The 24,675-nt window shown below is 54.0% G+C and overlaps 1 protein-coding gene across 7 annotated transcripts; it reads right to left on the reverse strand.

The window, feature by feature from the left end:
- Positions 1-1,161: 1,161 nt before the first annotated feature.
- Dlg4 (discs large MAGUK scaffold protein 4) lies at positions 1,162-24,326 on the reverse strand. Of its 7 annotated transcripts, none has more exons than XM_063241880.1 (20): positions 23,938-24,323; positions 16,125-16,223; positions 12,950-13,003; positions 12,753-12,803; positions 12,453-12,577; positions 12,187-12,356; positions 11,955-12,091; positions 11,669-11,813; positions 7,142-7,437; positions 6,861-6,963; positions 6,481-6,595; positions 4,846-5,022; positions 4,548-4,584; positions 4,430-4,457; positions 4,252-4,299; positions 4,071-4,172; positions 3,549-3,721; positions 2,565-2,674; positions 2,023-2,114; positions 1,162-1,886 (listed from the first exon to the last, which is right to left on the reverse strand). In XM_063241880.1, exons 1-20 carry the CDS (start codon positions 23,965-23,967, stop codon positions 1,780-1,782), a joined length of 2,199 nt encoding a protein of 732 aa, XP_063097950.1. In that variant the 5' UTR covers positions 23,968-24,323; the 3' UTR covers positions 1,162-1,779. The 7 variants fall into 7 exon arrangements, with proteins under 7 accessions (XP_063097950.1, XP_013004217.3, XP_063097949.1 ...); XM_013148763.3 differs by having other exon boundaries at positions 16,125-16,289; XM_063241879.1 differs by having other exon boundaries at positions 12,753-12,811; positions 12,949-13,003; positions 23,938-24,322.
- Positions 24,327-24,675: the final 349 nt, after the last annotated feature.

A 24,675-nucleotide genomic window follows, 5' to 3' on the forward strand; every position in this document is an offset into this window, starting at 1 on the left:
AATAAATTAAGAATAATAACAATATACTAGGTAGTGAACCATTTCCCTTTTTGACCTCAGGAAGTTCTGAGATTGTATGTTGCCTCACAAGTATATCCACTTCTGTTTTTTATCTTCAGAATCAAGTTTCTATGTTCCTGCCCTCATTACTTGCAAAGTTGCCTCTAACCTTTCCTACAGTCAGGGCATAATGCAATCCCATGAGTAACACGGCACCCCTCGTCTCCAGTCCAGCCCTACACACAACTCCACGCACATAAAATTCTTCTCTACAGATGGCTCCCAACTCATAATGCTTTGACCTGCAACTTTTCAACTTCATGATTTATGCAGAGAAAACTCATCCAGTAGAAACTGCAGCTCAAACGATGCCACCTGCTTCTTCCCCAGGCTGGCAAAGTGCAGTGCGATGCCCTCGGTGCTGGGCAGCAGCAGGGAGCCAGGTCAGGCTCCAGGTCAGGCACAGAAGACGGCTATCGCCCCTGTCAGGTGACCTTCCCACCCTCGGCTAATGGACGCTTCTGAGGGCCTGGAAGGCAGCCAGGCTACGCTATGACGTGCGACAGGGCAGCAGCATGCCACGTGTTGCTGACAGGGTGTTTCCAACTTACGATGTCTCCGTCAGGATCTGAGCCCACTGTGCCCCCAAGGAACTTCAGTATTTTCCTTAATGGACCAGTGTGCTGCCACCAGGACAGAGGCATCCCGAGAGAGCCACTGGGCTCCACTGGGCTCTCAGGGCCACGCCTCCACTTCTTGGGTCTCCAGCTGACTGGACCGAGCACTGGCCTTTCCCAGGCCCACTCCCCACCACTTCCTCGCGTTGCCGGTCCCCCGAATGGGTCCCTTTTCACACCACTCCTCTCTCTGCGGCAGGGTGAAGAGCAATCTGCACTCACCAGGCTCATCCCCAGGCCCCCACCTGTCCCCGCTGCACCCAGGTCCCAAATAACCAGGTCACACACTGTTTCAAGTATCTGTCTGCCTTTCACTCTCTCAAAAAAAATAAATAAATAAATAAATTGCAGAAGGCGCAGCATTTCCAGTCTTCCCCCGGCTCCCAGACACCCCGACCCCTGCCCTCCCTCCCTCCCCCCGTATTCCCCACTCCCCAGACCCATCCCTCCCCTTTCCCCCCCAAAAAAAAATTCCCAGGAAAAATTAAAAGCCACAGTTAGACCTTCCATTCATGCAAACCAGCAAAGAAAAAAGGTGGGGGTGTTTGGAAGGCAGGGGGCCCACAGCGGAGTCCCCTACTTCTCCCCCCAAAAACCACCTTTAAGAAGGAAAAAAAATGAAAAAAATAATGAGAAATAAAGGGACATGGGGAGTTATGGTGGGGGCAGGGGCGACCCCAGACCCTGCCTCTGGAGAGCGTGGAGGCCTGTGGCCCTGCACCCCAACAGCGGATGCTCCTTGAGAGGGGCCCTGACTTCCGGAATGTGTGTGGGACCAGATGGGGGAGGGTGGGCGGCCCCCAGTGGGTCTGTGTGTGCATTGGGGGCAGCGGGGGGCAGGGTCCTAAGGAGCAAGGGCTCAGGACAGGAGCCTGGCTCCCCCCTCCCCAGACCCCAGGTTCCGGGGCTCAGAGCCCAGTTCTGGGGTAGGGGGTACATGCAGGGGAGTGTCCCCACTCCAATGGGCTCAATCCAGTTAGAAAGGAAATAAATAAGAAGGGGTGGGAGGGAGGCTGGGGCGCGGAGGATCGGGCAGTTCAGTCCAGACAGAGGCCCGGCGGGCGACAGAGGCGGGCGGGTCCAGGCCGCGCCAGGCTGGGAGTCAGAGTCTCTCTCGAGCTGGGACCCAGATGTAGGGGCCTGAGAGGTCCTCGATGACACGCTTCACCTTGTGGTAGATCTCTTCAAAGCTGTCGCCCTCCACAATGGCTGGAGGAGGTGGAACAGGAGTGAGCTCAGGGACAGGGGGACTCTAAGCCACCCACCCAGGATCCGAGCTGTGCCTACCCACAGACAGGGCAGCTCAGCCTCAACGGGCGGGCGCAGTCTCCTCAGGCCCACTCACCTGAGAAGCACTCCGTGAACTCCTGCTCCAGCTTAGTGGCTCTGTCGAAGGCTTTGCGGGCTTGCTCCTCTGTGATCCGCTTATTAATCTCTCTGTGAAAAGAAAGGAAGCCGCAGACCTGAGGGTGGGCCACCCGCCTCCTACCTCCTCCAGCCAGGATATCAGGTTCCAACGGGTACTTTCTTATCTGGAGCTCACTGCAAGCAATACAATTCCTGATGTCCTCTGGGCCATCGTGAGTCCCTGCCCACAACCCACCCCAGCCAGGCGTGGGTGCTCCCAGGACCTCTACAGAGCTGTCCTTGCAGCCTTCAGCTTCACAGAAGGCCCACACGTGCCTCAGGACTGCCAGTACAGCCCCGCCCACTCTAGCAGGAGACCGGGAAGGTCCTCGGGTCTCCTGCAGCCTCCCATGCAGGTCCCCCTGAGGGCCGCTGGAGCTGCTGGCCAGGGTTCTGGGGGGAGAGTTCCACGGACAGGACGCGGAAGGTCCAGGACTGCAGATGTGGGGAGCAGAGGGGAGGCCCCGGAACCATACTCACAGCACATTCTCCAGGGATCGGGGGCGGATGAAGATGGCGATAGGGTGCAGGTGGGCCGCCTGCAGCCGCCGCACGGCATTGGCTGAGACATCGAGGATGCAGTGCTTCCCCTGGGGGCAGGCAGGGTCGGTGGAGGGGACCAGCAGGTGGTGGGGAAGGACAGACAGAGGCGCCAGGGAGGGGCGAAGGACATGGCAAGGTGGGGACAGAGATTGGCCGAAGGGGAAATGACATGGGTACCAAAAGACAAGTGGGAAGAGTCATGGAGGAAAGGGGTGTGAACAGACGGAGTGAAAGACAGAGAGAAAAAGGAGAGGGAAAAGGAAAGGCCACGCATGGGAGGGCAGGGAAGGGACGGAATGGAGGACACGATGAGCAACAGCAGGGAGATGACCCAGAAGCCCAAGGCAGAGCAGGGCAGCAGCGAGCGGGTGGGGGTGCAGAGTGTGGACGGACGGACAGGTAAGGGAAGACAGGAAGTAGGATAGAGGGAGGGCGCCGGGAGGACGGACAGAGGACAGACAGATGGAAGGATGGAGGAGAGACAGATGGGAGGGAGAGGAGGCAGATGGAGAAAGGAGGGGAGGGAGGGTGACGGGGGGAGAGCAGCAGGGTAAGAACCAGAGGAGGGGCAAGGCGAGTCAGGACCCCAGGAAAAGGGCAGAGGCCGAGGGGACAGGAAGAAAGGAGGGACACGTTCCAAGGGGCCATGGAGTCAGAGGGGCGGCCACGGGGAAGAGAAATGGGGCGCGGAGCGGGAAGCGGACAGAGGGACAGATGGCCGGGGAGCATGAGGGCGGCAAGCGGGGAGCAGGGCACAGAGAGAAGGCAGCCAGACAGAGTTGCCCAGAGGAAAAGGCGGTGGAGTGAAGTGGAGACCCAGCAGGGAAAGAGACAGAGAGAAAGAAAGTTAGAGAGAGCTGAGGAGGCAGTGGGGTGGGGAGAGGGCGGGAGGAAGAGGACAGGGCGCCCGCCAGGGCCTACCTGCTCTGCCACCTCTCGCACGGACTGGACACTCGTCCCGTAGAGATGGCTGTTGTACTGGCCAGCCTCGATGAACTTGTGCGCCTGAATGTCCTTCTCCATTTTCTCCCGGGAGGACACAAAGTGGTAATCCCGACCATCTATCTCATATTCCCGCTTGGGCCGTGTCGTATCTGCCAGGAAGTCACCCACCCCCCAAAGATCTAACCACCATCCCTCTACCTCAAAACCGGAACACATCAACCAAACCCCGGAGGACCCAGCTGGTCCTCAGACACAGAGGTCACTAGGGAGCCCAAGACCGGAGAGGGACAGACCCACCTCCCTCCGCACTCTGGGGCCCTCCCAAGCTCTGGACTGGGCACAGCTACGGAGGGAGGCTGAGAACGCCCTCCTCTGAGGAACCCTGTACCCCTGCATTCCAACGCCTACAGGCACTTCTACCTGTGGCCCTCTCCGTGGGACTCCGTGGGGCCCCACCCAGCTCCAACCTCCACCTCCATCCAAGGCCCCAGCACTCACGGGGAACACAGGATCCAAACTTGTCAGGGAACTCAGAGAGAAGATCGTCATTGGCGCGGTCCTTGGTGGGCCCAAGGATGATGATGGGGCGGGCATAGTGCACTGAGGAGAGAGAGCTGGGCTGAGGCATGAACGGACCACGGAGAGGGGAGGCCAGGGCCACGCAGGTACCAGGGCTCACCTTCCATCTGTGTCACTGTCTCATAGCTCAGAACCGAGTCTTCTCGACCTGGAGTGAAACAGGGCATCTGTAAGGGACTCCAAGACAGGGCACCTGGAGTCCGTCTTGCCTTCCTGAGGATGTCAAGGACAACTCAGTGCTCTTCTCACCCCAGGGCTTCTGAACTGACCCTACCTACCCTGTGATCCAGAGCTGGAGCCCCAATCCTAGAAAGAAAAAGCAGCCATGGTTAAGGGTTTAGCTCAGCGAGACCCCCACACACACTCGGCCACCCAGCTCCCCTTTCCTCCACCTACCTTGGCCTTTAACCTTGACCACTCCCGCCGCTCAACCCTGCGGGATAATGGAGGGGTGGAGGGGAGGGAAATGCCTAATGAGAGGTTGAGCAAGTCCCATCCTCCAGACCAGCTGAGAACCTCCCTGGAGGAACTGGGCCCGTGTTCCGCCACGAGGAGCTGTCTGCCCCAAGGGCTCATGGGAGCCACAATCTACAGAGGGGCTAGCAGATAGGCCCCCAAGAGTCCCCTGATGGCTGCCCACCCGGGGACACCTTGGGAACTTCACTGCCTTCTTCAGGAAGGATGCAGGCCTCACCGCCGTTTGCTGGGGATGAAGCCAATGTCATCGGTCTCACTGTCAGAGTGGACCCGCCGCGCCTGCCACCACTCCTCATCGCTAGCGTCGATCACATGCAGCACGTCCCCGAAGCGGAAGCTCAGCGCCTGGCTCAGAAAGCCGCAGTCCTTGGTCTTGTCGTAATCAAACAGGGCCCTAGAGGGCAAGGGTCTGTGGGTCAGGGCCTGGCTGGGGACTCCAGGAAGGATCCACCAGCTGTCCTGAGAGCCAGCCTTGAGGTCTGGCCCAGGAGGTCTGCCACAGACCACAGAATACTGATGGTGCACCCCAGGGAACCCAAAAACTGCAGGGCCAACATCTCCACTATTGCCCATCACTGCCTTAGTGATATGGACTATGTGTGGGATCCCTGGAGACCAAGCACTCCAGAGAGCAGTTTGCAAGAGGCATGCACATGGGTTGCCATGAATCTGCTCAAAACCGTAAGGGAAATTTTTAAAGGGTCTCTTGTTGGCAAACTTTGGTAACCCTTATCAGTATCAAACTCCTGCCAGTCACCAGCCCCAGGACAGATGGGGGAAGGATCAATGCTCTGACAGAGGAAAGAAGCACGGCAAAGCAATGGGGCTGGGGAGAAGGTCCAGGGAAGCATCACACGGTGTCGCCTTGCAGTCAGAAGTGAACGGCCTTTCTGGACCCCAGGGAGGGAGAACACAGCAAAGCCCCTGACATGAGGCAGCCCCTGGGCGGACCCAGGAAAAGGACAGCAAGCTCTGTCGGAGATGTGCTGAGCAGGCCATGCCTGAGAGACAACCCAGGAGAGAGGATGGGAACCCACACCGCCAGAGCTGCAGGTCTGGGCCTCCGAGAGGTCAGGCCAGGGCTGACAGCACCACAGACACCTGCAGAACAGAGCGGCAAGCAAGGCCGGAGGTGGACGGAGGTGGATGGGAGCAGGGAGCCTGAGGAGGAAACTCAGCAGAAACCTGGCCATGCTGAGGTGGTGGGGCCAGAGAAGAAGAATCAATGGGAAGAGGCGTCTAAAAAGGAAGCCAGTGCTGCCGAGAGACAGGCGACACAGGCAGGCTGGAGAGCGCTGTGGTCCGCGTCCTCCTGCCTGCCTACAGGGATGCCAAGGCTGAGACAATGCTCAAAATATCCAAGGCTGGGGGCTGGCGATTTAGCTCAGCAGCACAAGCACCTGCCTTGCAAGCAGGCGGTTGTGAGTTCGATCCCTGGTACCAATGAAAACATAAAAAAAAAAAAAATATCCAAGGCTGGGATATCCCAGGCGGCGATGCCCTCGCCACTCAGAAGGTGGAGGCAGGAGGGCCCCTGAGTCCAGGAGTTTGAAGCTAGCCTGGGCAATGCAGCAAAAAAAAGAGAAGAAAAGAAATCCTATAGGCCCATGTGGACCTTTTAGGTGCCCAACTGTGAAGTAATCTGGGAGTCCCTGAAGGGCGCTGGGGCAGAGCTGCTTCCTAGTCCCAGTGGGGAATTCCAGATGCCCACCTGGGCAGGGACACGTCACATCCGGGTGGGGAGAGGAGCAGGAACCATGCAGGGCTTGGGGAAAGAGCTGGCTGAGGAGCAGGAGTCAGGCGCGGGAAAGGAATCCAGGAAGTCCAGGGGGCCGGCCCGGAAGCCACCGACCTGATGTAGAAGCCCCTTTTGGGGTTACTCCGCAGGGAGGCGGTCCCCGAGCCCAGGCTGCTGTTCATGAGCTGCTCCCGCAGGTCGTGGATCTTGGCCTCGAATCGGCTGTACTCTAAGGAAGGACAAGGCTTCCGCATGCTGCCTCATGGCACTGCCACAGCCCTCCACACCACCACAGCCGCCACCGGGAAGGCAGCATTCTGAGGGTCACTTCTGGTTTTTTTTCAGTACTAGGGACTGAGCCAGGGGATGATCTACAGCTGCTTTTTTTCTTTTGTTTTGAGACAGGGTGTTGGATTGCTGGAGCATAGACCCACCCCTGGACCCAGCCTCCAAGGGTCATCTTAGCCACAAGACAGGGAGTCCAAGGCCCGTACCTTCCGGTTTGTACTGAGCAATGATGGTGACGGTCTGGCCCGCATTCTTCAGGGCAATGGCAGCCTGCTCGTGGCTGGCACTGCGGAGGTCGACACCATTGACCTAGAAAGGGAGGCAGCAGCTGAGCGGCCAGGGATAGGGAAGCGGTGGTGCTCGGGTCCAAGCAGAAAGGGGAACAGTCCAGGAGGACCAGGCTCTGGCCACCCCGCCCCTCCCCAAGAGCTCCAGGCTCTGCCCCGGGTGACAGGGGTGGTGCAACCGGGGGTGCACCCATCCTCACCGACAAGATCTGGTCCCCCTTCCGCAGCTCCCCGCTGAGGTCCGCAGGGCCCCCGGCCAGAATGAAGGAGATGAAGATGCCTTCACCATCCTCACCACCCACGATGTTGAAGCCCAGGCCCGTGGAGCCCCTGTGGATCACAATTCGCCTCGGTTCTCGGGGAATGTCTTCCTCTCCCAGCAGGTCCTTGGCCACTGGGGAGTAGCGCCGAGGGGAAGTGGGGGTCATGGCTGTGGGGTAATCAGTGCCTAGGTAGCTGCTGTGACTGATCTCGTTGTCCAGGTGCTGGGAATATGCTGAGGGATGAAACAGGAGGAGGATGAAGTGGAGAGCCCAGGGCAGCAGCACCCGCCAGCCCGCCCTCTCCGAAGAAGCCAAGAGAGGCGGATGTGGGAGAAAACGAAGTCATCCATCTTGGAGGGTGACAAATGGGACCTCAGATCCAGCCACATGAAGGTCAAGAATGTGTAAGTGACACCAGAGAATGGTTCTCCCGTGGGATAAAGGATCTGAAGGCCCAATGACCTGGGCATGACAGGGACCAGGGGACGAGAACATGTTTCGGAGATTTTCCTTCTGACTGTCGGATCTCTCAAATCTCTTAACCCATAAAGCTTTCCTCTCTTGGCCATTCATTTGTTGAAAAACTAGATCATTTATCTAAAAGATTTACCCACACTCTATGTCAAAAATTCCAAATGCAAATTCCTGCTTATCTCTTTGTGGTCCTGTTTAATCTATACCTCTGCCCAGGTTTCTCCTATAAACTAGCAATCTGTTCTAGAGACTCAATCAGATTCAAATTCAGTGCGCACGTGGACTGAAGATGTGTCCTTCCTCCTGCATCACTACATACTGAGTTAAGTACTGTCATCAGCCTGGTCCAAACATTATAAAGTGCTAGGTCACAGCCAGGTGTGGTGCAGCAAGCCTGCAAACCTTGAGATGCCGTTTCAAAATAAAAAATAAAACCGGCTGGGAAAGTAGCTCTGTGTGAAGGCCCTACATTCAGCCTCCAGTACGGAGAGGGGAAGGAAATATCAGTAACAGACTGGTAATGGAACACCAGCTAGTAAATCAGTATTATCCTAGATGTTTAACCACTAAGATAATTTCAAATCAAGTGAAAACTATGCATTGGTTTTGGTGCATTCAGGAAGACTAAAAAAGAAAATAAATCACTGCTTTAAAAAATCTCTTTTTAGTTAGGCGTGGTGGCAGTGTCTGAAATCCCAGTATTCTGGGAAGCTGAGGAAGGAGGAGCATAGATTTGGGCCCGATCTGAGAAACAGAGTGACTTAGCAATACTCTGCCTCAAAACAAAAAACTAAAACCTAAAATTAAATTACACAGGGCTGGGGATACGGCTCAGTGTGAGGCCCCGTGTTCAACGCCTAGGACCACAAAGAATAAAATAATATGATAAAGAGTTCACTCAGCCTTACACCTAAATTTCTGCTGCACTGATGGTCGCTGCCTCATCAAGGACAGTCTCGCGGGTTTACAGCTCGTTTGTGTGTTGCCTTTTGGGGCAGAATGAGAATTTACTACGGGAGCTCCTCTACACAGAACTGGCCCGACTCAACCTTTTCGCATCCCCATGTGTAGTCTGTACATGAAAGGGAGGCAGAGTTTTGACTCTCTTTATTTACCAGTTTCCATAACAAATGGGTTCCCTAGTATCCCCCAAAGGTCCCCAATTTTTTGACTCACTTTTTCACTTTTTGGGGCAGTACTGGGGACCTGCTCCACCACTGAGACACACCCCTAGCCCAAAATTCACTGGACCTTTGTTTTACTTTTTCAGACAAAGTCACACTATGTAGCCCAGGCTGCCTCAAATCAGCAATCCCCTGGCCTCAGCCTCTTGTCAAATTTATATTTCTATCAGGTGGCAACAGTATTCCTCCCCGTCCTACCTTCCCCATTCAAGTCCTAACAATTAAAAACGTTATGATCAAATTCTGCCCCAGCCAAATTACCCTATTTGAGAAATTCTGTCTTAGAGCAAGTCAAAGCAAGCATAAATAAATGCCACATTTGAAAAGAAAGAAAATAAGTTATCTTTATTTGTAAATTATAATATAGCCCATCTAGATTAAAATCTAAGTGAACTAGCCAGCCAGGCAGACTCTGGGAGGCTGAGGCAGAAGGACTGCAAATTCAAGCCCAGCCTACGTAATTTAGTGAATTAGCAAGGTCCCGTCTCAGAAACAGTGAGTTAATGCAAAACCTCAGAAATGAAATGAGAGATTAAGAATGTAGCAATGGGGCTAGAGATTTAGCTCAGCGGCATAAGCGCCTGCCTTGCAAGCAGGCAGTCATGAGTTTGATCCCTGGTACCGATAAAAATTAAAAAAAAAAAAATTGCTGTGTAACATGAATACTGATAATTTACAGACTAAGACGCGCAAGGCCCAGGGAGCCTGTACTGTACACAGCATGTCTTCACTCCCAGGCCCCTCCCCTCCCTTCAAGCCTTCTTCCCTTCTCTATTTACAGAGCTTCGTTTTCATTTTTGCCCTTTCATTCTCTCCTTTAGAATCCCTTCCCTTCCCTTTCCTTCCCTTCCCTCGTCCCTTGTTCCTTCCTATTTGAACATGTTTTTCCAACATGCCAATATCTCAATTTTGCTTCTTATTTACCTTTCAGCTTCCTCAAAAAAAGAAACAATGCAATATATATATATATATATATATATATATATATATTTTTTTTTTTTTTTTTTTTTTTTTTTTTTGTCCTTTTCCTTTTTATCGGTACCGGGGATCAAACTCACGGCTGCCTGCTTGCAAGGCAGGTGCTTATGCCGCTGAGCTAAATCCCCAGCCCCCAACAATGCAATATTTTAAAGAAAAGACAGGACTGGGAATTTGGCTCAGTGGCATAAGCACCTGCCTGGCAAGCACGTGGTCATGAGTTCGATCCCCGGTACTAAAAAATAAATAAATAAAGTAAAGATAAATGAAGAAGGAAAAATAAAAATAGAAATGATAAATGGGTAAAAAGATATCTATTTAAAAATACTCTACAAGGTGCTGAAAGCAGAGCAAATAACATGCGTGAGGCCCTCCCTGGGTTTTATCCCGAGGACTGAAAATATTTTTTATAAACTTCTTGGGACCGGTGTCATGGCACACATCTGTCATCCTAGCATTCGGGAGGCTGAGGCAGAAGGATCACTGCAAGTATGAGGCCAGCCTAGACTACCTAGTGAGTTCAAGGACAGCCCTAACTACACAGAAGAAGACTGTCTAAAAAAGCAAAACAAAACAAAATCTTGGAAATCTCAGGAACAGAGATTTATCACATCCAAAACTATCCGTAATAGCAGCAGAGAAACTTTGCTCTAAAGCAGTGAACTACAGGAGCAGTGTAAGAAGCACCCCTGCCTACTTACTGACCTCGTGGACATACTGCTAGGACTTTAACATTAGGAAAGGCTCGTTGTTAAGTGCTGATAAATATTCTTTATCATGTTAAGGAAAATTCTGCTTCTAGTTTATAAAAATTTCATCTAAAAACAGATGTTGAATTTAATCTACCGACTTTCCCCACCTGTACTTGACATGATCTTATACTTCTTCCTCGCATAACTTTTTATTCAGTGAACCATATTAAAAGCATACACAGAGGTTGGGGATTTAGCTCAGCGGCATAAGCGCCTGCCTTGCAAGCAGGCAGTCGTGAGTTCGATCCCCGGTACTGATAAAAAGGAAAAAGACAAAAAAAAAAAAAAAAAAAAGCATACACAGTAAAGTATGCTTATAATTCCAACACTCTGGGAAGCTGATTCAGGAGGATCACAAGTTCAAACCCAGAGTGAACAACATTGAGAATTACCAAGATCCTTCTCGAAAATTAAAAAAGGGCTGGGATGCAGCTCAGTGCAAAGGTCCTGGGATCAACCCCCTGAACCACTAAATATTTAAGTAAGTAAACAGACTGAGAATGTAACTCAATGGTATGTCTGGGTTCAAACCCTAGTTCTAAAAAAGAAAAAAAAGAGACAAATTCCCTAATATTAAACCATCTTTAGTTTTCTGAAACAAATTAACTTTATGTCAACATTATTCTTTTAACACCTGCTCTGTTTGGGTTCCTACTATAGTACTAAACACATTTATATATCTATTCAGAATTAATCATGGGCTCTAGTTTCCTTCTTTTACAGTATCTTTGTGATCACTTGAACATTTTAATTGACTTCATAAAATGAGACAAAAGCCTTATTTCCAACACTCTGAAAGCACCTAAAAACCATCTATTCCTTGAAGATTTTATCAAATTAGCTTAAAACCTAGTATGCCTCGCGCACTGAGGGCCTGAGGGGAAGAGGACGACGACCAGGATCTTTTCTAGGATTTCTACAGTGACTGATTTTCCAGTCACAGTAAGGATCAGAGGTGTGACGGTGGCCTGGGAAGAAGGCACAGAGGAACAGCCGCAGGAGCTGCCTGGGGGACCGCACACCACAGGAGTGAAGGGGATGGGATCATAGGAGCACTGGGTTTGGGGGGCTCTCACAGGTTGTGATGTCGGGGGGAGCATAGCTGTCACTCAGGTAGGCATTGCTGGGCTTGGCCACTTTTAGGTAGACAACATCGTACGTGTTCTTCAGGGCCGCCACAGCGTCCTCATGCATGACGTCCTCCAGCCCCACACTGTTGACCTGGGTCGAGGGAAGCACAGCTCAGGCAAAGCAAGAAACAGCCAAAAGGCAGACGCACTGGAGTAAGGCGGTGAGAGTCCTGATGCTCCCGGGCTGTGGGTGAGACCCAGGCTTGGCATACGAAGGCATTGAGGTCCTTACCGCCAGGATCTTGTCTCCAATCTGCAACCTCCCATCCTTGTGGGCGGCACCCCCTTCAATGATCTTTGTTACATAGATGCTGTTATCTCCAGGGATATGCTGGTTTCCTACACCCCCCGCGATGCTGAAGCCAAGACCTGAATGCGGGAAAGTACAGAGGTGTGCCCAGGTGCACGCCTGGGAGGGAGCGAGACAGTGGGCACGGAATCAGCACAAAGTGGGTTACTTCTACCTTTAGGCCCTTTGATGAGCTTGATCTCCATGACCTTCTCAGCTGGGGGCTTCCGGCGCATGACATAGAGCCGCACGATGGAGCCTGCCTCTTTGAGGGCTTCCACCGCAGCTGAATGGGTCACCTCCCGCACATCCACCTCATTTACAAAAAGGATGCTGTCGTTGACCCTGGGAGTGGCAAGCTAGGTCTAAGCCAAGAGCTTCCTGCTGCCCTGGCCCTCCCTGTGAGGGAGCCAGCTTCCCAGCCCGGTCTGCTTTTCCCACCTGAGGCGGCCATCCTGGGCTGCAGCCCCACCAGGGATGATCTTGGTGATGAAAATGGATGGGTCGTCACCAATGTGCGGGTTGTCAGTGCCACCTGCGATGCTGAAGCCCAGACCTGAGTTACCCTGAGGAGAAGAAGGCACAAGTGTCACCTCCCCTTGCTGCCCAGTCAAGAGGACCCTGGCTTGGAGGGTGGCAATCAGAACACAGGGGTACATGGTAAAGGGGCTTGCCACCAAAACAGGCACAGAGAGACACAGATGGGAAACCAAGGGGGCCTCGAATGGAGGAATGGCTCACCCTTTCCAATGTAATTTCCTCGTATTCCATCTCCCCCTCAGTCCCATTCACCTGTAACTCCAGCACGGGACAGAAAAACAGGGACAGTGAGACAGGGACTCCAACCTGCGAGTCTGTCCCTCCCCTCCACGCAAGGACCCAGGTCCTCCCTTCCTCCCTTCTGCAATGCTCCAGCCTCAAAACTCTAAACAACTCACATATCCCGGGGCTTCTAGGGTGTCTGTGTTGACAATCACAGGAGGAGAATTGGCCTGCAAGGGAAGACGAGAGGAAGAGCTGCCTGAGCCCTGGCTCCAAATGGAGCCCATAACCAAGGGTGGGTGCCACCAGCCTAGCTTCCCTTCCAGCTAATTAGCCAGACCCACTCTGCATCTTTAGGACCCCGCGAGGACCCAGTCTCTTGTCCACATAACACACACACACACACACACACACACACACACAGAAGCACACGTGCGCGGGTCCAACTCCGCCCAGCCCAGGCCCCCTCGTGTGGAAGGAGGTGTCTGAGAAGCGAGAAGGGAGACAGCCAGACGGAGAGGGGAGCAGCAGATGGTAAAGGGGTGGGGGGAGGCTGGGTGGAGAGGGAGCTTCTCACCGGATATAACACTACAGGGTGTTACATGCCTTCTGTGCTACGCACGTATACCCTAGGGCTCATGTCCACCAGGTTTTCCTCTCCTCTCCCACTTCCTGTCCTCCCTCTCTGTCCCAATCCCCTGGTATTTACCCAGATAGCTTGATAATCCTACTCCAGATTTATCCCTCACCTTCGCACACATTTTCCCTGAAACCTCAGCCTAGCAAACCGGGATTTCCCCAGTTGAAGGCCCCTCCCTCCTCTCTCACCCACCAATCTACCCCTTCCTCCAGGGACTCTGTTACCTAGCAACAGTATCTACGACCAGCCAAAACCTGGGAGACCCACCCCTTGCAGGCCCTGTCGTCAAGACAACAGGCGGGGGCGTGGCCTGGCATCCACCGGACTGCCGGGCGCACCTCAGGGCTCCGCTAGCCCCGCCCCTCCGCCCTGGGCCCCACCCCCCGCTAGCCCTGCCCACGGGAGGCCGGGCCGGAGAGGTCGGCGGGCGCACCGCACCCTGAATAACCTGTCTTCCACTCTCCCCAGCGCCCTCACCCTACAAGAGCTCTGAGTAGTGACAGACATCCGGGTCTCAGCCTCATCTACTCCTCTCCCACCCCCAGCTCATCTAGGAAAGGGTTAAAAGGAGGCGTGCCCAGGCCTGTGACGTCAGTCGCTTTGACGCAGCCTGACTCCCGGGCGGGGCCAGTTTTAGGCCGGTCCAAGGGGCTTCCCCAATCGCCAAGGCAACTGAAGCCACGTCTCCATGGCAATTGGGGTGGCGGCCAACACCCTCCTCCTGGGGTCCCTAACCTGTTTCCTTCTCGGATATTTATTTGAAGCAGACCAAGAGAGAGGATTCCCCAGTCTCCATAGGCTCTCTTCTCCCAGAGGGTCTCTCCTCACTCCTCCTGTTCCTCAGTCCTACACACTATCAGCCACTTTGAGACTCTATAATAGATTTCATACCCGCAATTCTAATAATGTTACCCCAACCCCCATCATAGCAAACAGCCACTAACTGCCAAAATTTCATCCACAAACTCAGCCTACATCGCGTACTCCATCCTGTCACCCTGCTGACCCTGGGGCGTCCCCCACTCCCCGTCCCTCATCACCGCATCCCTCCTTCCTTCCACCCCCCCCCCATCCCCTCCACCTAGATCCCTATCCCAACCTCAGCCCGCGGACTTCATCAGTTTCCTGTCCCCTGCCTACCCTGAACCCATCCCTTATCAATCTCTTGGTCTGGCCGTCCATCCCAATTGGTTCCCCAGGGAGACCCTCGTCTTCCTCCTGTAACTACCTTCAGACCCTCAAGATTCTACCCTCAGTCAGTCTTGCATTTCTCAACCCACTCCGGTCTCCTCTGGAAACTGGGGTTTCTGTTTCCAGCTGAGGCCTTGTCCTGAGAGGTCCCACAATCACTGATGTCCTCCGGCATCCTGCTGCTCCCATCCGCTTCCTGAGCTCTGCTCCACACCTCCTCTGGCGCATACCACCTACCACCCCTCAAGCCTCTCTTCTCTGTCCTTCTCCTCCCCAGCGGGCTTAGTAGCCCCATCTTGCAAAGGCATCTGGAATCTTCCTTCACTCATTGCAGCCAGGGTTGCAAATGAACACCACTCTAAACCATCGCCCTTCCCAGGGCCTCTCCCTCCCCTCTAACCCCCTCAGTCCTGTCCAGGTCTCACAGCCTCACTCCTGTCTGTGCCTGTGCCAGGACCCCTACCTTTCCTATCCCCCTCCAACTCTTCCCTGGCCACTAGGCCTAGTCCCAGGACCTAATGTGATCCCCTCCACAGTTCCTGCTGAAATGCCAGCAGTGTCCCTCTTTGGGGCTTTGGACCTCGGAACTCAGTGCCCTCAATCTCTCCTACGCTTCCTATGTTCCTGGAAAAGGAGGCTGAGACAGAAGACGTAAAGTGGACCAGAAAACCAAAGGTCTCAGAAACCAGGCCTCTGGGCTGGAGATAAAGAGCTGGGGAAACAGGTGGCGGTGAATAATAATAGGAAGAAGATGGAGGGGAGCACAAGCGGAAGAGAGAAAAAGGGAGCCGGGCAAGGGGGAGCTGGCTGACCTACAGAGAGGACTGAGCAGGCTGCAGAGGCCTGAGCTGGGGATCAGCAAGAGGGGGAAGGAGATGCGTGGGCGGAAGAGACACACAGCATCAAGAGCCAGCCAGCCAGCCAGCCAGCCAGCGGGGAGGGACGCTGGAGGGGGAGGCAGCACAGAGCAAAGGCTGGGCCGGGGAAGCCAGGACGGCCCACGACGTGAAGTCTCAGGCCAAGCAGATGGAAAGGGCCAGGGACAGGGGACAGGGAGGGCCGAGCCCAGAGGCAGAGGTGGGGGAGGAGGCAGGCAAGGGCCAGGAGCAAAGAGGACAGCGCTTAGCAGAGCTGTGGACACAGAAAACGAAGGGGCGGTTGGGCTGTAAAGGCATGAAAAAGGCGGTGGCATCAGGGGCCTCCAGGGGGACACACTATCAACACAAGCTCACAGCACATCACACACACACACACACACACACACGCACACGCACGCACGCACACGCACGCACACCTCGGGCTGCAGGCTCCACATTCACTTCCACTTGCCTGACCTGTTTTTTCCTTTGTGGACCAGTGTTTCCAGCATCCCCCAACACCGCCTGGCCCCGGCCCGGGAGCCCCAGCCCCAGACACCCTCCCAGCCTTCCCCACAGCTCTTGCCCTACCGGCCCTTGGGAGTTGCTGCAGCTCCGAGGCTCCAGGGCCGCACTGGGGAGGGGGCCGCCAGGGTCTCCTACCTTGAGGGGGGAGAAGTGGGCGTGGCCCACGACCCCGTGGAAGGCCTCGAGGTGGGACAAGTTCCTCTCCGCCACGTGCATCAGCTCGGGGGCGTTTACCTGGTTGGGGAGATGGGCCGGGCTGTGCTCCAGAGGGGGCGTGTCTTCATCTTGGTAGCGGTATTTCTGGGTGTGAGGACCAGGGCGTCACTGGGCTGGTCCAGGGCCTCGGGCTCCAGTCGGCCGCCCCGCAGCCTCCTCGGCCCCAGCCAGTGCAGTGCGGAAGGCCCTGGGGCTGACCAGCTCCTCCCCAAGCCTCTCCTCCAGCCCATTGGCTCCCCTCTCTCCACCCTCCCGACAGCCCCTTCTCCAGCCAGGGCCTCAGCACCTCTCCTCTCCCCATCCCCATCCTCTTCCTCCAACTCTACTTCTCAGCCCTGGACCCTGGCCTGCTACCAGCGCCTCTCTCTCTTTAGCAACTATGTCTTCATCCCTTTTCCATCCCTTCAGCATCCAACCCGTTTATCCTTCAAGGGCCCCGGCCCTGACCCTTCTCCACAACCCATTCGCCACATCCCAACCCCAACTGCTCTAAGGCTCCCCTTCCTGTACTCCACTTGCCACTACTCTGCACCCCACCTTCATGCCTTCAGTCTCCCCACTGCGGCCTCTACCCCATGAGCTACTGGCTCTCCAGCACCTTGCAAGCCTGAGGGAGGGATTAAAGTCAGACCCTTCAGCCACAAGGTACTGGCATCAGCACCCCCAGGCAAGATGAAGCTAACTAAGCCTGTCCCACCACTCTTTCCTGGCCTCACTGGTTCCCAAAAGGGCCCCAGATTAGCCCCAACCCTGTGCTGGCCAGCAGTTCAGTTAGCTAATCCGGATAGACCAGAGAGAGATGCAGGAGATGAGGGGGGCAGGGGAGGAACAAGACAGAGAGGCTCAGAGGGGGCGGCAGTGGGCACCATGCCCCCCCCCCCGGGGAAGAGGATGGCATCACAGCCTCAGAGAGAATTTCTGGTCTCCCTCTCATCTTTTGGGACAAAGTTCCAACGTATCCAGATCCTGTGCGTGATTAACCAGTTCCATCTCAAGGACCTCCTAGGCTAGTTTACAGGGACACCAGTAAATGAGATTAACGTGAGCGAATGACAGAAACTCCGCATGGTTCCCACTAGTCTCTGCCCTCCTGTGCCCCTCGCCTTGGGAGCTGTTCCCACAGAAGCAGAAGAGCCAGGCTCTAGGCTCAGGGCCTGGGGAAGTCAGGGTACACCCACTAGTGCCTTGGTAAAGAGGCAGAATTTCTCTCCCAAAAGTTTCTGAGAAGCTGAGCACACCCCAACATTGGTTAGACAGGAGGAAGGCGATCAAGGAAAATGCCTGATTCGACAGCACAATTCTGAAAATTCCAACGATGATGAGTCCAGGCTGAGAATGTAGCCGCTTAGCTGTTAACTGCAGGCACCAAAGAGAATGGAGGAGAATGTCCACCAGCATCTCTCTTCCTTTTGTTTGCAACTATGTCCTCACTCTTTTCCATCCCTTCCCATCAGTGTAAAGACACTGAACCACAGAGAATTAAGCATGTTGTGATATTTAAAGAGCCTTTAAAAAAGAAAATATGAGTCTACCAAGTCTGCGTCACAGTCAGACATAGAGGATGCATGGAATCCCAGCACTTGGGAGGCTGAGGCAAGGGGATCACCATGAGTTCGAAGCCAGCCTCAGTGTCAGAGGCAAATTCAAAGCCAACCTGGACTACACAGCCAGACCCTGTCTCAAAAAAAAAAGTCTATGGGCTGGGGATTTAGCTCAGCAGGCATAAGTGCCTGCTTGGCAAGTGCAAGGTTATGAGTTCAATTCCTGGTTCTGCAAAAAAAAAAAAAAAAGAAAGTCTGGGTCACAGACTGAGAGAATCGAGAATCGTGAACTCCAGGTGTCAATACCACAGCCACAAAAAGTGGAGAGGTAGGACAGTAAAATTCGTACAGTCCACGGCTGAACTGCTTTGGATAGCAATTACATAAATCACGTCCTGAGAGGGTAGCCTTCAGTCTGGACAAGGCAGGAGCTAAGGAACAATCCTCCAGAATGCAGGGACCAGGAGAAAGGGGAGAAGACAGCTCTCTCCTCTCACTCCTCGAAGCTCCCTGTTCCCTACAGGATGAATTAGGGCCAAAACTTGAGTTAAGTTTTGCAATCTGGGGAAAGACTTTGAGTCCAGCATTGCTCCCTCTTCACTCCGAGGACAAAGACAACTCCTGACTCTGATGAAGAAATGTCAGGGTGCACCAAAAGAATGGGAGTGTGAACAGGAGTGTGAACATCCTTTATTCTAGAGAGGAAACGGAAGTAAATTTTTATCACAGTGAGACCGACGGATCTTCCCCTGCCCCATCTCATGCAAGGTGAACTGGCCTGGAGAAAAGACTTTCTGCGATCAGGAGACAATGTGAGAGAAATGGGAAACGCGAGACGAAGAACCGAAGTTCCCAAGATGTGGCTGGAGGAAGTCAGGCCTATGTCTGGTCTTGGAAATTTTTGATGTACGTGGGGGGCAGGGTCCTGGAGCACCCGGGTGGTGGACAGCAATTCTGAACCTGCAGACTGGGGGCTGGGGTGTAGCGTCACTCAGGCCGGGCATACAGAGTAACTAAAGCAGAATAGGAAAAAGATCTCCCCCTCCTTTAACCCACTGGGCCTCTGGGCTCAGGCAGTGCCAGCTAGCAGGCTCCTGGGACAAACCTGCAACCCCGGCATATTAGGACCGGAGACAAGCAAAGGGCCTGGGACTGCAAAGTTGTTCCTTTCCCCCTCCCCCGCCCCGCCAGAGCCCCCCTTCCCGGCTGCAAGAATAACACAGAACCGAGGTTTGCACCCCCAAACAGAGGGGTGTGTGTTAAAGTACATGGTAAGAGGGGTGACCCACTAGGCATGTTTGCGAAAAGTTGCAACCCAGAGACCCCATACCAAGCAGAGGGAAGAGCGACAGCACTTGAAGCTCGCACCCTGAGATCTGAAGGGTCCAGGAAGAGGGGAGCGGGACCGGATCCCGGATCCTGTACCCCGGATCCCGTACCGCGGCACGTACCACGCAGAGACACATAGAGGCGAATCTGTTCCGAGCCGACATGGAGAAGGGGAGGGGGACTGAGGGGAGGGGATGGGTGGGATACCAAGGGTGCCGGGCAGGGGGGAGGGGCAGAGGGGCGGGGGCTGCGGCGGCCGCGGCGACCAGAGGCTGCGGCCAGGGGGGGGAGGCGCCTGCGCAGTATGGGAGAGCGTCACGAAGGGAGCGAGGGGTGAGGGGAGACCCTCTGGGCCACCAACAGCTGCTTCTCTGTGGACTTCACCTTCTACAGGATACCTACTCTGACCTCTCTACAAATAGAAACACTCCTAAAATTTACTAATGTATCTCTCTAGTTATGAAGCATCTTTTATCCCAAGTCTCCCAAATCATCAGGGCCCTAACCATCCCAAAACCTCACTGGGTGTCTATGAATCACTCAGGAAAGGAAGCAGCGTTTCATCTTCGCTTTCAAAATCCCCTAAGGGATCTAAGATATTTCTCCCACCAGCCCCCTGCCCAAGACTGTGGACTTGGATACCAAGACATCTACTCTGGCACAGTTCTCCCCTGCAGTCCGTGCCCACATGATAACCAGACAATATTTTTTTTAGACTTTAAAGGACCACACATCCTAGTTGTACCCTCAAACTAATATGTCCCTTAAATCATCTCTTTCTAAATAGTATCTATCCCTCAATCCATTAGTAGAGAAGAGACCTTGAAATCAGTGCAAATATTACTCTTGCACTAATATAAAAATCCAAATAAGTCTTCAAACGTTTGGAGGCCTCTGTCCAAATTCCTGAATCTAATAATACTCTGAACTTTCTAATATTCTAGTCCCTAAAACTACACCAAAACAAATCCAATTTATCCTTTTAGCAGACCCTCCAAATTTAATTGCAATCTTTTTGATATATTCTTACACCTTATGCTAGAAAAGTAACACCAAAACAAATCCAATTTATCCTTTTAGCAGACCCTCCAAATTTAATTGCAATCTTTTTGATATATTCTTACACCTTATGCTAGGAAATACTTTCCTGGCCAAAGATTTAGCTCAGCCAAACTAGCACCTGCCTGGCAAGTGCGAGGTTGTGAGTTCAATCCCCAGTACAAAAGGAAAAAAGAAAGAGAAATCCTTTTCTTTATTTCTTTATTCCTCAAATTAATAAATTATTCCTTTTTCTGGTTGCTCTTACTACATCCCAACATCTCCTCCATGATTCTGAATATCAATTTTGTTGGAAGACTGCTTTCAAATATATCTTCCTATACCCAAGGCTCAAAAATTATTCACCAAAGTAAGATCTGGGTTGAAATTTTCAGTGACCCACAAATTTTCAAGAACGAATGAACAGCCCAAGTCTCTTCGCACACTTCTATTTCCTCCCAAAACAACTGAACCTGAAAGCCTCACTTCTAAATAGTCCGTAGAAAGCCCAACTTTCCTGCTCTTAAAACCCAGAGAGGGTCTCCTCAAATCAGCAGCCATGTCAGAAAGGACAATTTCCCTAGCATCACGCCAATACGTTGAGCAACATCTGTTAGATACGCCCCCAAGATGACCCCCAATGTCCTAGTTTCATATCTGGATAGGATGGTTGGTTCCCCAGAGGGAGCCGGCGCGCAAGGGGCTGGACTCAAAATTCCTTTCTGAAATAGAAAATGCACAGGCCTTGCTTCTCCACCAGTGGGCGCTACGGCCCATTAAGACCCTGCCCCATCCCCCATTTCCTTTTTCCCTCCATTTTCCGTTTTCCTGTTGCCTGGCAACGCAGCAATCAAGGACTTTGCTGTCGCCTAGCAACCGTCTCCCTGGAACATAGAGCAGAAGTAGGAGGGGTGCTCTGATGAAATCTGAACAGAAAAATTGACACGTCAGAGCTCCCAATCCCCGGATTCTCCTTTCCAAAGACCCCTGCGCCCCGCAGTTACGTGAACAACCGCCCCAGAAACCCTGACTTTTCTGCACTGGGAACGGCGCCACGCCCCTCCCGGGTCAGTCCCACCCCCGTTTCAGTCCGGGTAACCCAGCCCCACCCCTTTCCGAGGGTTGTTCCCCGCCTCCTCCGATAGAGTAAGCCAGACCCTGCCCACCTGCTACCAGGAGACCACGCCTCCGTCCATTTCCCGCCCATTCGCTCCCCCGGCCTCGCCCACCTTGTCCTGCCGCCACGCCCCTGCCAGCCAATGAATGTGGCCGTTGGCTACACTGCTCCGCCCCCAGCGTCTTAGCTTTGCCCAATGAGGACCACCCGGAGGGTTTAACCGCTTCGCCTCCGAGGCCCAGCCTATTACCCCTGGTCTTTTTCCCTCTTCACCCCCACCCCTACTTGTTCTGCTCCGCCCTCCACCACCCTCGCCCGGCCCTCAAGTCCGCCACGCAACTTCAGTCGTCGCCGGTTACCATGGCAACGGCAACAGCAGCGCGGGGAGAAGGGGGAGGGACGGGGGCGGAGTGGGAGAAAGAGATGCTCAGAGACAGAGAGATGCTGGCAGAGACATAGGCCCCGTAAGACCGAGTGATAGCTAGATGTACAGCACAGCTTGCACAAGGGGCTGCCACATAATAAGCATTCCATAAATGTTCCTTAAATTATTGCGGCAGGAAGTATAAGCTATGAAAAGATGAAAGGTCGTCAAACCGACGCGGGGAACTCAACGACCAAGAAGCCTCAGCATTCCCCTACCTCACCCAGCCAGCATTTGGGCTGGGAGGGGAACAGAACCTATGTGCCCCCTGCTGGCTCCTCCTGGGCTACCCTTTGCTGCCCTGGATAGCAGTGAACCACAACTCCCAAAAGACCTGAGGGTAGCAACACTCTTACCGCTGACAGTTTTCGTGCCTCAGGGCCTTATGGGAGTTGAAGTTCTCCCCATCCCGAGGCAAACAAGTTTTCCAGCCAAGGAATGTGGCAAGCCTAGATCTCCACGCCTTAATAAAACCCCAAATGCATGATCCTCGGTGCAAGTCTCCTTCCTTCAGGGATGCTCAGCCATGGAAGGAGGAGGAATTGGGGAAGGGTACGAATAAGCTCCCCCCCCCCCCGCCCCATCCAGAAGAGCTGCCAGTATAAGCATGCCCCGCACCCTTGCTCACATTAATGTGTTCACGTGTTGAAGTAGAACCTACACATTCCAATGAGTTTTCTACCTCTGCACATAGGGGATCACAGCTAAGGAGACACGGCCAAGGAGCAGGCCTAAAAGCAGTAAACAGGAGAAGCACACAGGATCTCACAAACATTGAAAGGAAATCAGGCCAGAGAAACCAAGGCACAAAAATCTACTGAAATTACATGGGACAAGAGGAAGAAGCAACCTGGGAGAAAACCCAAATCCCAGAGTGGGGCACAAGCAAGTAGCCCTGGTGGAGGGGCTGAGGGATCAGGACCTAAGAGTCTTCACCCCTCGGATGCTTCCAGTCATGCTCACACGTGCACAACACATGTGTACACACATGTGTGAGTTTGTGGCAGGGAACATGTGTGTCCTCAGCCCCCTGCAATGAGAAGCTGCAGTTCCCACTAAATATAACCCCCTCCCCAGCCTGTGACTCACCCGGACCCCGCCTCCCCCGGCCCCCACTTCCTGTCCCACCCTCCCTACCCCCCAGCTGCCTGCCACCCGCCCAAGCCTCCCTCCACACACCAGGCATCCAGCTTTCCAGTCCCAGAGTCTGGAAGCAAAAACCTAGGTATCTGCACCCCACCAAAAGCTTGCTTGGACTCCCCATCTAAAATCTCCTTTCCAGGAGACAACCACACAACACCTTGATGAGGATCCCAGCCCTGCCCTCCACCTCCTCTGCACCCCAGTAGCCTCTGGACCCTGTAACCTGGGTCATAAGTTGAGGGACCCTTGTATTCAGGTGTCCTTCTCCACCTCAATCCCAAACACCAGAGGCAAGTCACCTACATCTGCTCTTCTCCCTCCTTCTTGAGCAGAGCTGGATGCAATGTGGGAAACGGGGTGCCTCAGTAACTCTCAAATTTGGCACCACCCACCACATCCCCCTCCTCAAATTTCCTTTCTCAGCTTCCTCATGAACTGATAACTGCAGCTGCTGCAATCCTCCAACTCCCATAGGAGTACCCCAAATTCTAACCATACCTGGTCCCTTGCCTCAGGTGATTATGTACCAGGCCCCAGCCCTCTGACAACTCCCAGCTATCTCTGACCTATGTGACTGAACCCCAAATTAACAGTTCCCTCAATTTGAGGACACCTCCAAATGGATCTACCACACGATGCTTGTTCTATACCCCTAAGGCCCACCTCTTCCCTGCCAGCCAACATCCCCAAACCTGTTAGGTGCTGGCAACCAATAACTTTGCCCTCATGCCAAAAGCCCCCCAAAACTGAACAAAGCACCTGGAAGCCTGCTTTTTCCCCAGGTTGCTTTTTAGAACCCACACACACATAGCCCACCTTCCCACATACACAAGACTCCCATGTGAGCCAGGCTGCTCCTTAAATAAGATGCCCTCAGACATCGCCAGTGAACCCCAAAGCCCACCAGGCCCCAAACCATAGAATACCCCAAATTTTCCATTTCTCTACAGGTGCAAAGGGATGGCTCCAGGGGGCACCTGTGACTAAATCCAGCAATTTCTGAAACGTGAACCCCAGAACTAAATTAAGGCCCCCAAACACATTTTACTTCTGATACTCTAGCCCCAGATAAGGCCTGCCTGACCCCTCCCCACAAATTCATACCCTCCCTTCAGTTTATAGTCCCCCTATCATGCTTACCTTGGTTGTCACTATACAGAGACAGTCCATGTTGGGGGGCCTGGCCGCGGCGGCGGGTAAGGGGCTCTGACTTCATTGGAGTTTCGTTCCTCCCCTCGGTGGGTTCTCACCCCTCCCCCCTCCGCACCCCACTTTTGCAGGGGGGGCCAGGATGGGGGGAGGGGTGAGAGGGGAAGGAGGGGGTTGGAGAAGGGAAGGGTAAGGGAGCGTGGGAGGGAGGGGAAGGGGGCCCTAAAAGGGGCTCCCCAGTAAAGGGGAGGGGGCTTGGGGAGCACACCCCGATTCTCAGGAGGGGCGGGGGCACCGGGGGCTGACAGCCCCGGAGTTCGGGGGCTGGGGCATGAGCTGGGGTGGGGGAGGGGAACTGGATTGTGGGGAGCCCCGGGGTGGGGGGGGGTCTTGCCAAACGGCCAGGGGCTAGGGGCCGTGGCGGGGGAGTGGGGTGGGGGGGTTGGAGACGGCAGCGGCCGAGGGAGCCGAGGAGCCGAGGGAAGGGGAGAGAGGAGGAGAGAGGAAGCAGGGGGAGGGAGGAAGGGAGCTAGGAACCAGAATGGGGGGGTGCCTTGGTGGAGTTAACTCCTTCGGTGCTGGCAGGAACCCGGATAATGGGAAAAGAGATAGGAGGAGAAGCAGAGAGGCCCTGAGGCAAACATGGAGGCCTGGCCAGCCCCCAGTAATGGCAGCGAAAGCCTTAAGGCTGGGGGGTTTCATTTCTTAGAGGCTGAAGCATCCACAGTA

This window comes from Cavia porcellus, unplaced genomic scaffold (assembly GCF_034190915.1).
Source record: "Cavia porcellus strain 051 isolate PalLab524CR breed Dunkin Hartley unplaced genomic scaffold, mCavPor4.1 scaffold_32, whole genome shotgun sequence".
NCBI classification, from domain to species: domain Eukaryota; kingdom Metazoa; phylum Chordata; class Mammalia; order Rodentia; family Caviidae; genus Cavia; species Cavia porcellus.

Coding starts and splice junctions, on each gene's coding strand:
- Dlg4 (XM_063241878.1), bottom strand. CDS start 23,967: ATGGACTGTCTCTGTATAGTGACAACCAAG. Junction 5,023..6,480: donor AAAAGGGGCTTCTACATCAG/GTCGGTGGCTTC, acceptor CTTGCCCTCTAG/GGCCCTGTTTGATTACGACA. Junction 2,675..3,548: donor TGCGAGAGGTGGCAGAGCAG/GTAGGCCCTGGC, acceptor GCCTGCCCCCAG/GGGAAGCACTGCATCCTCGA.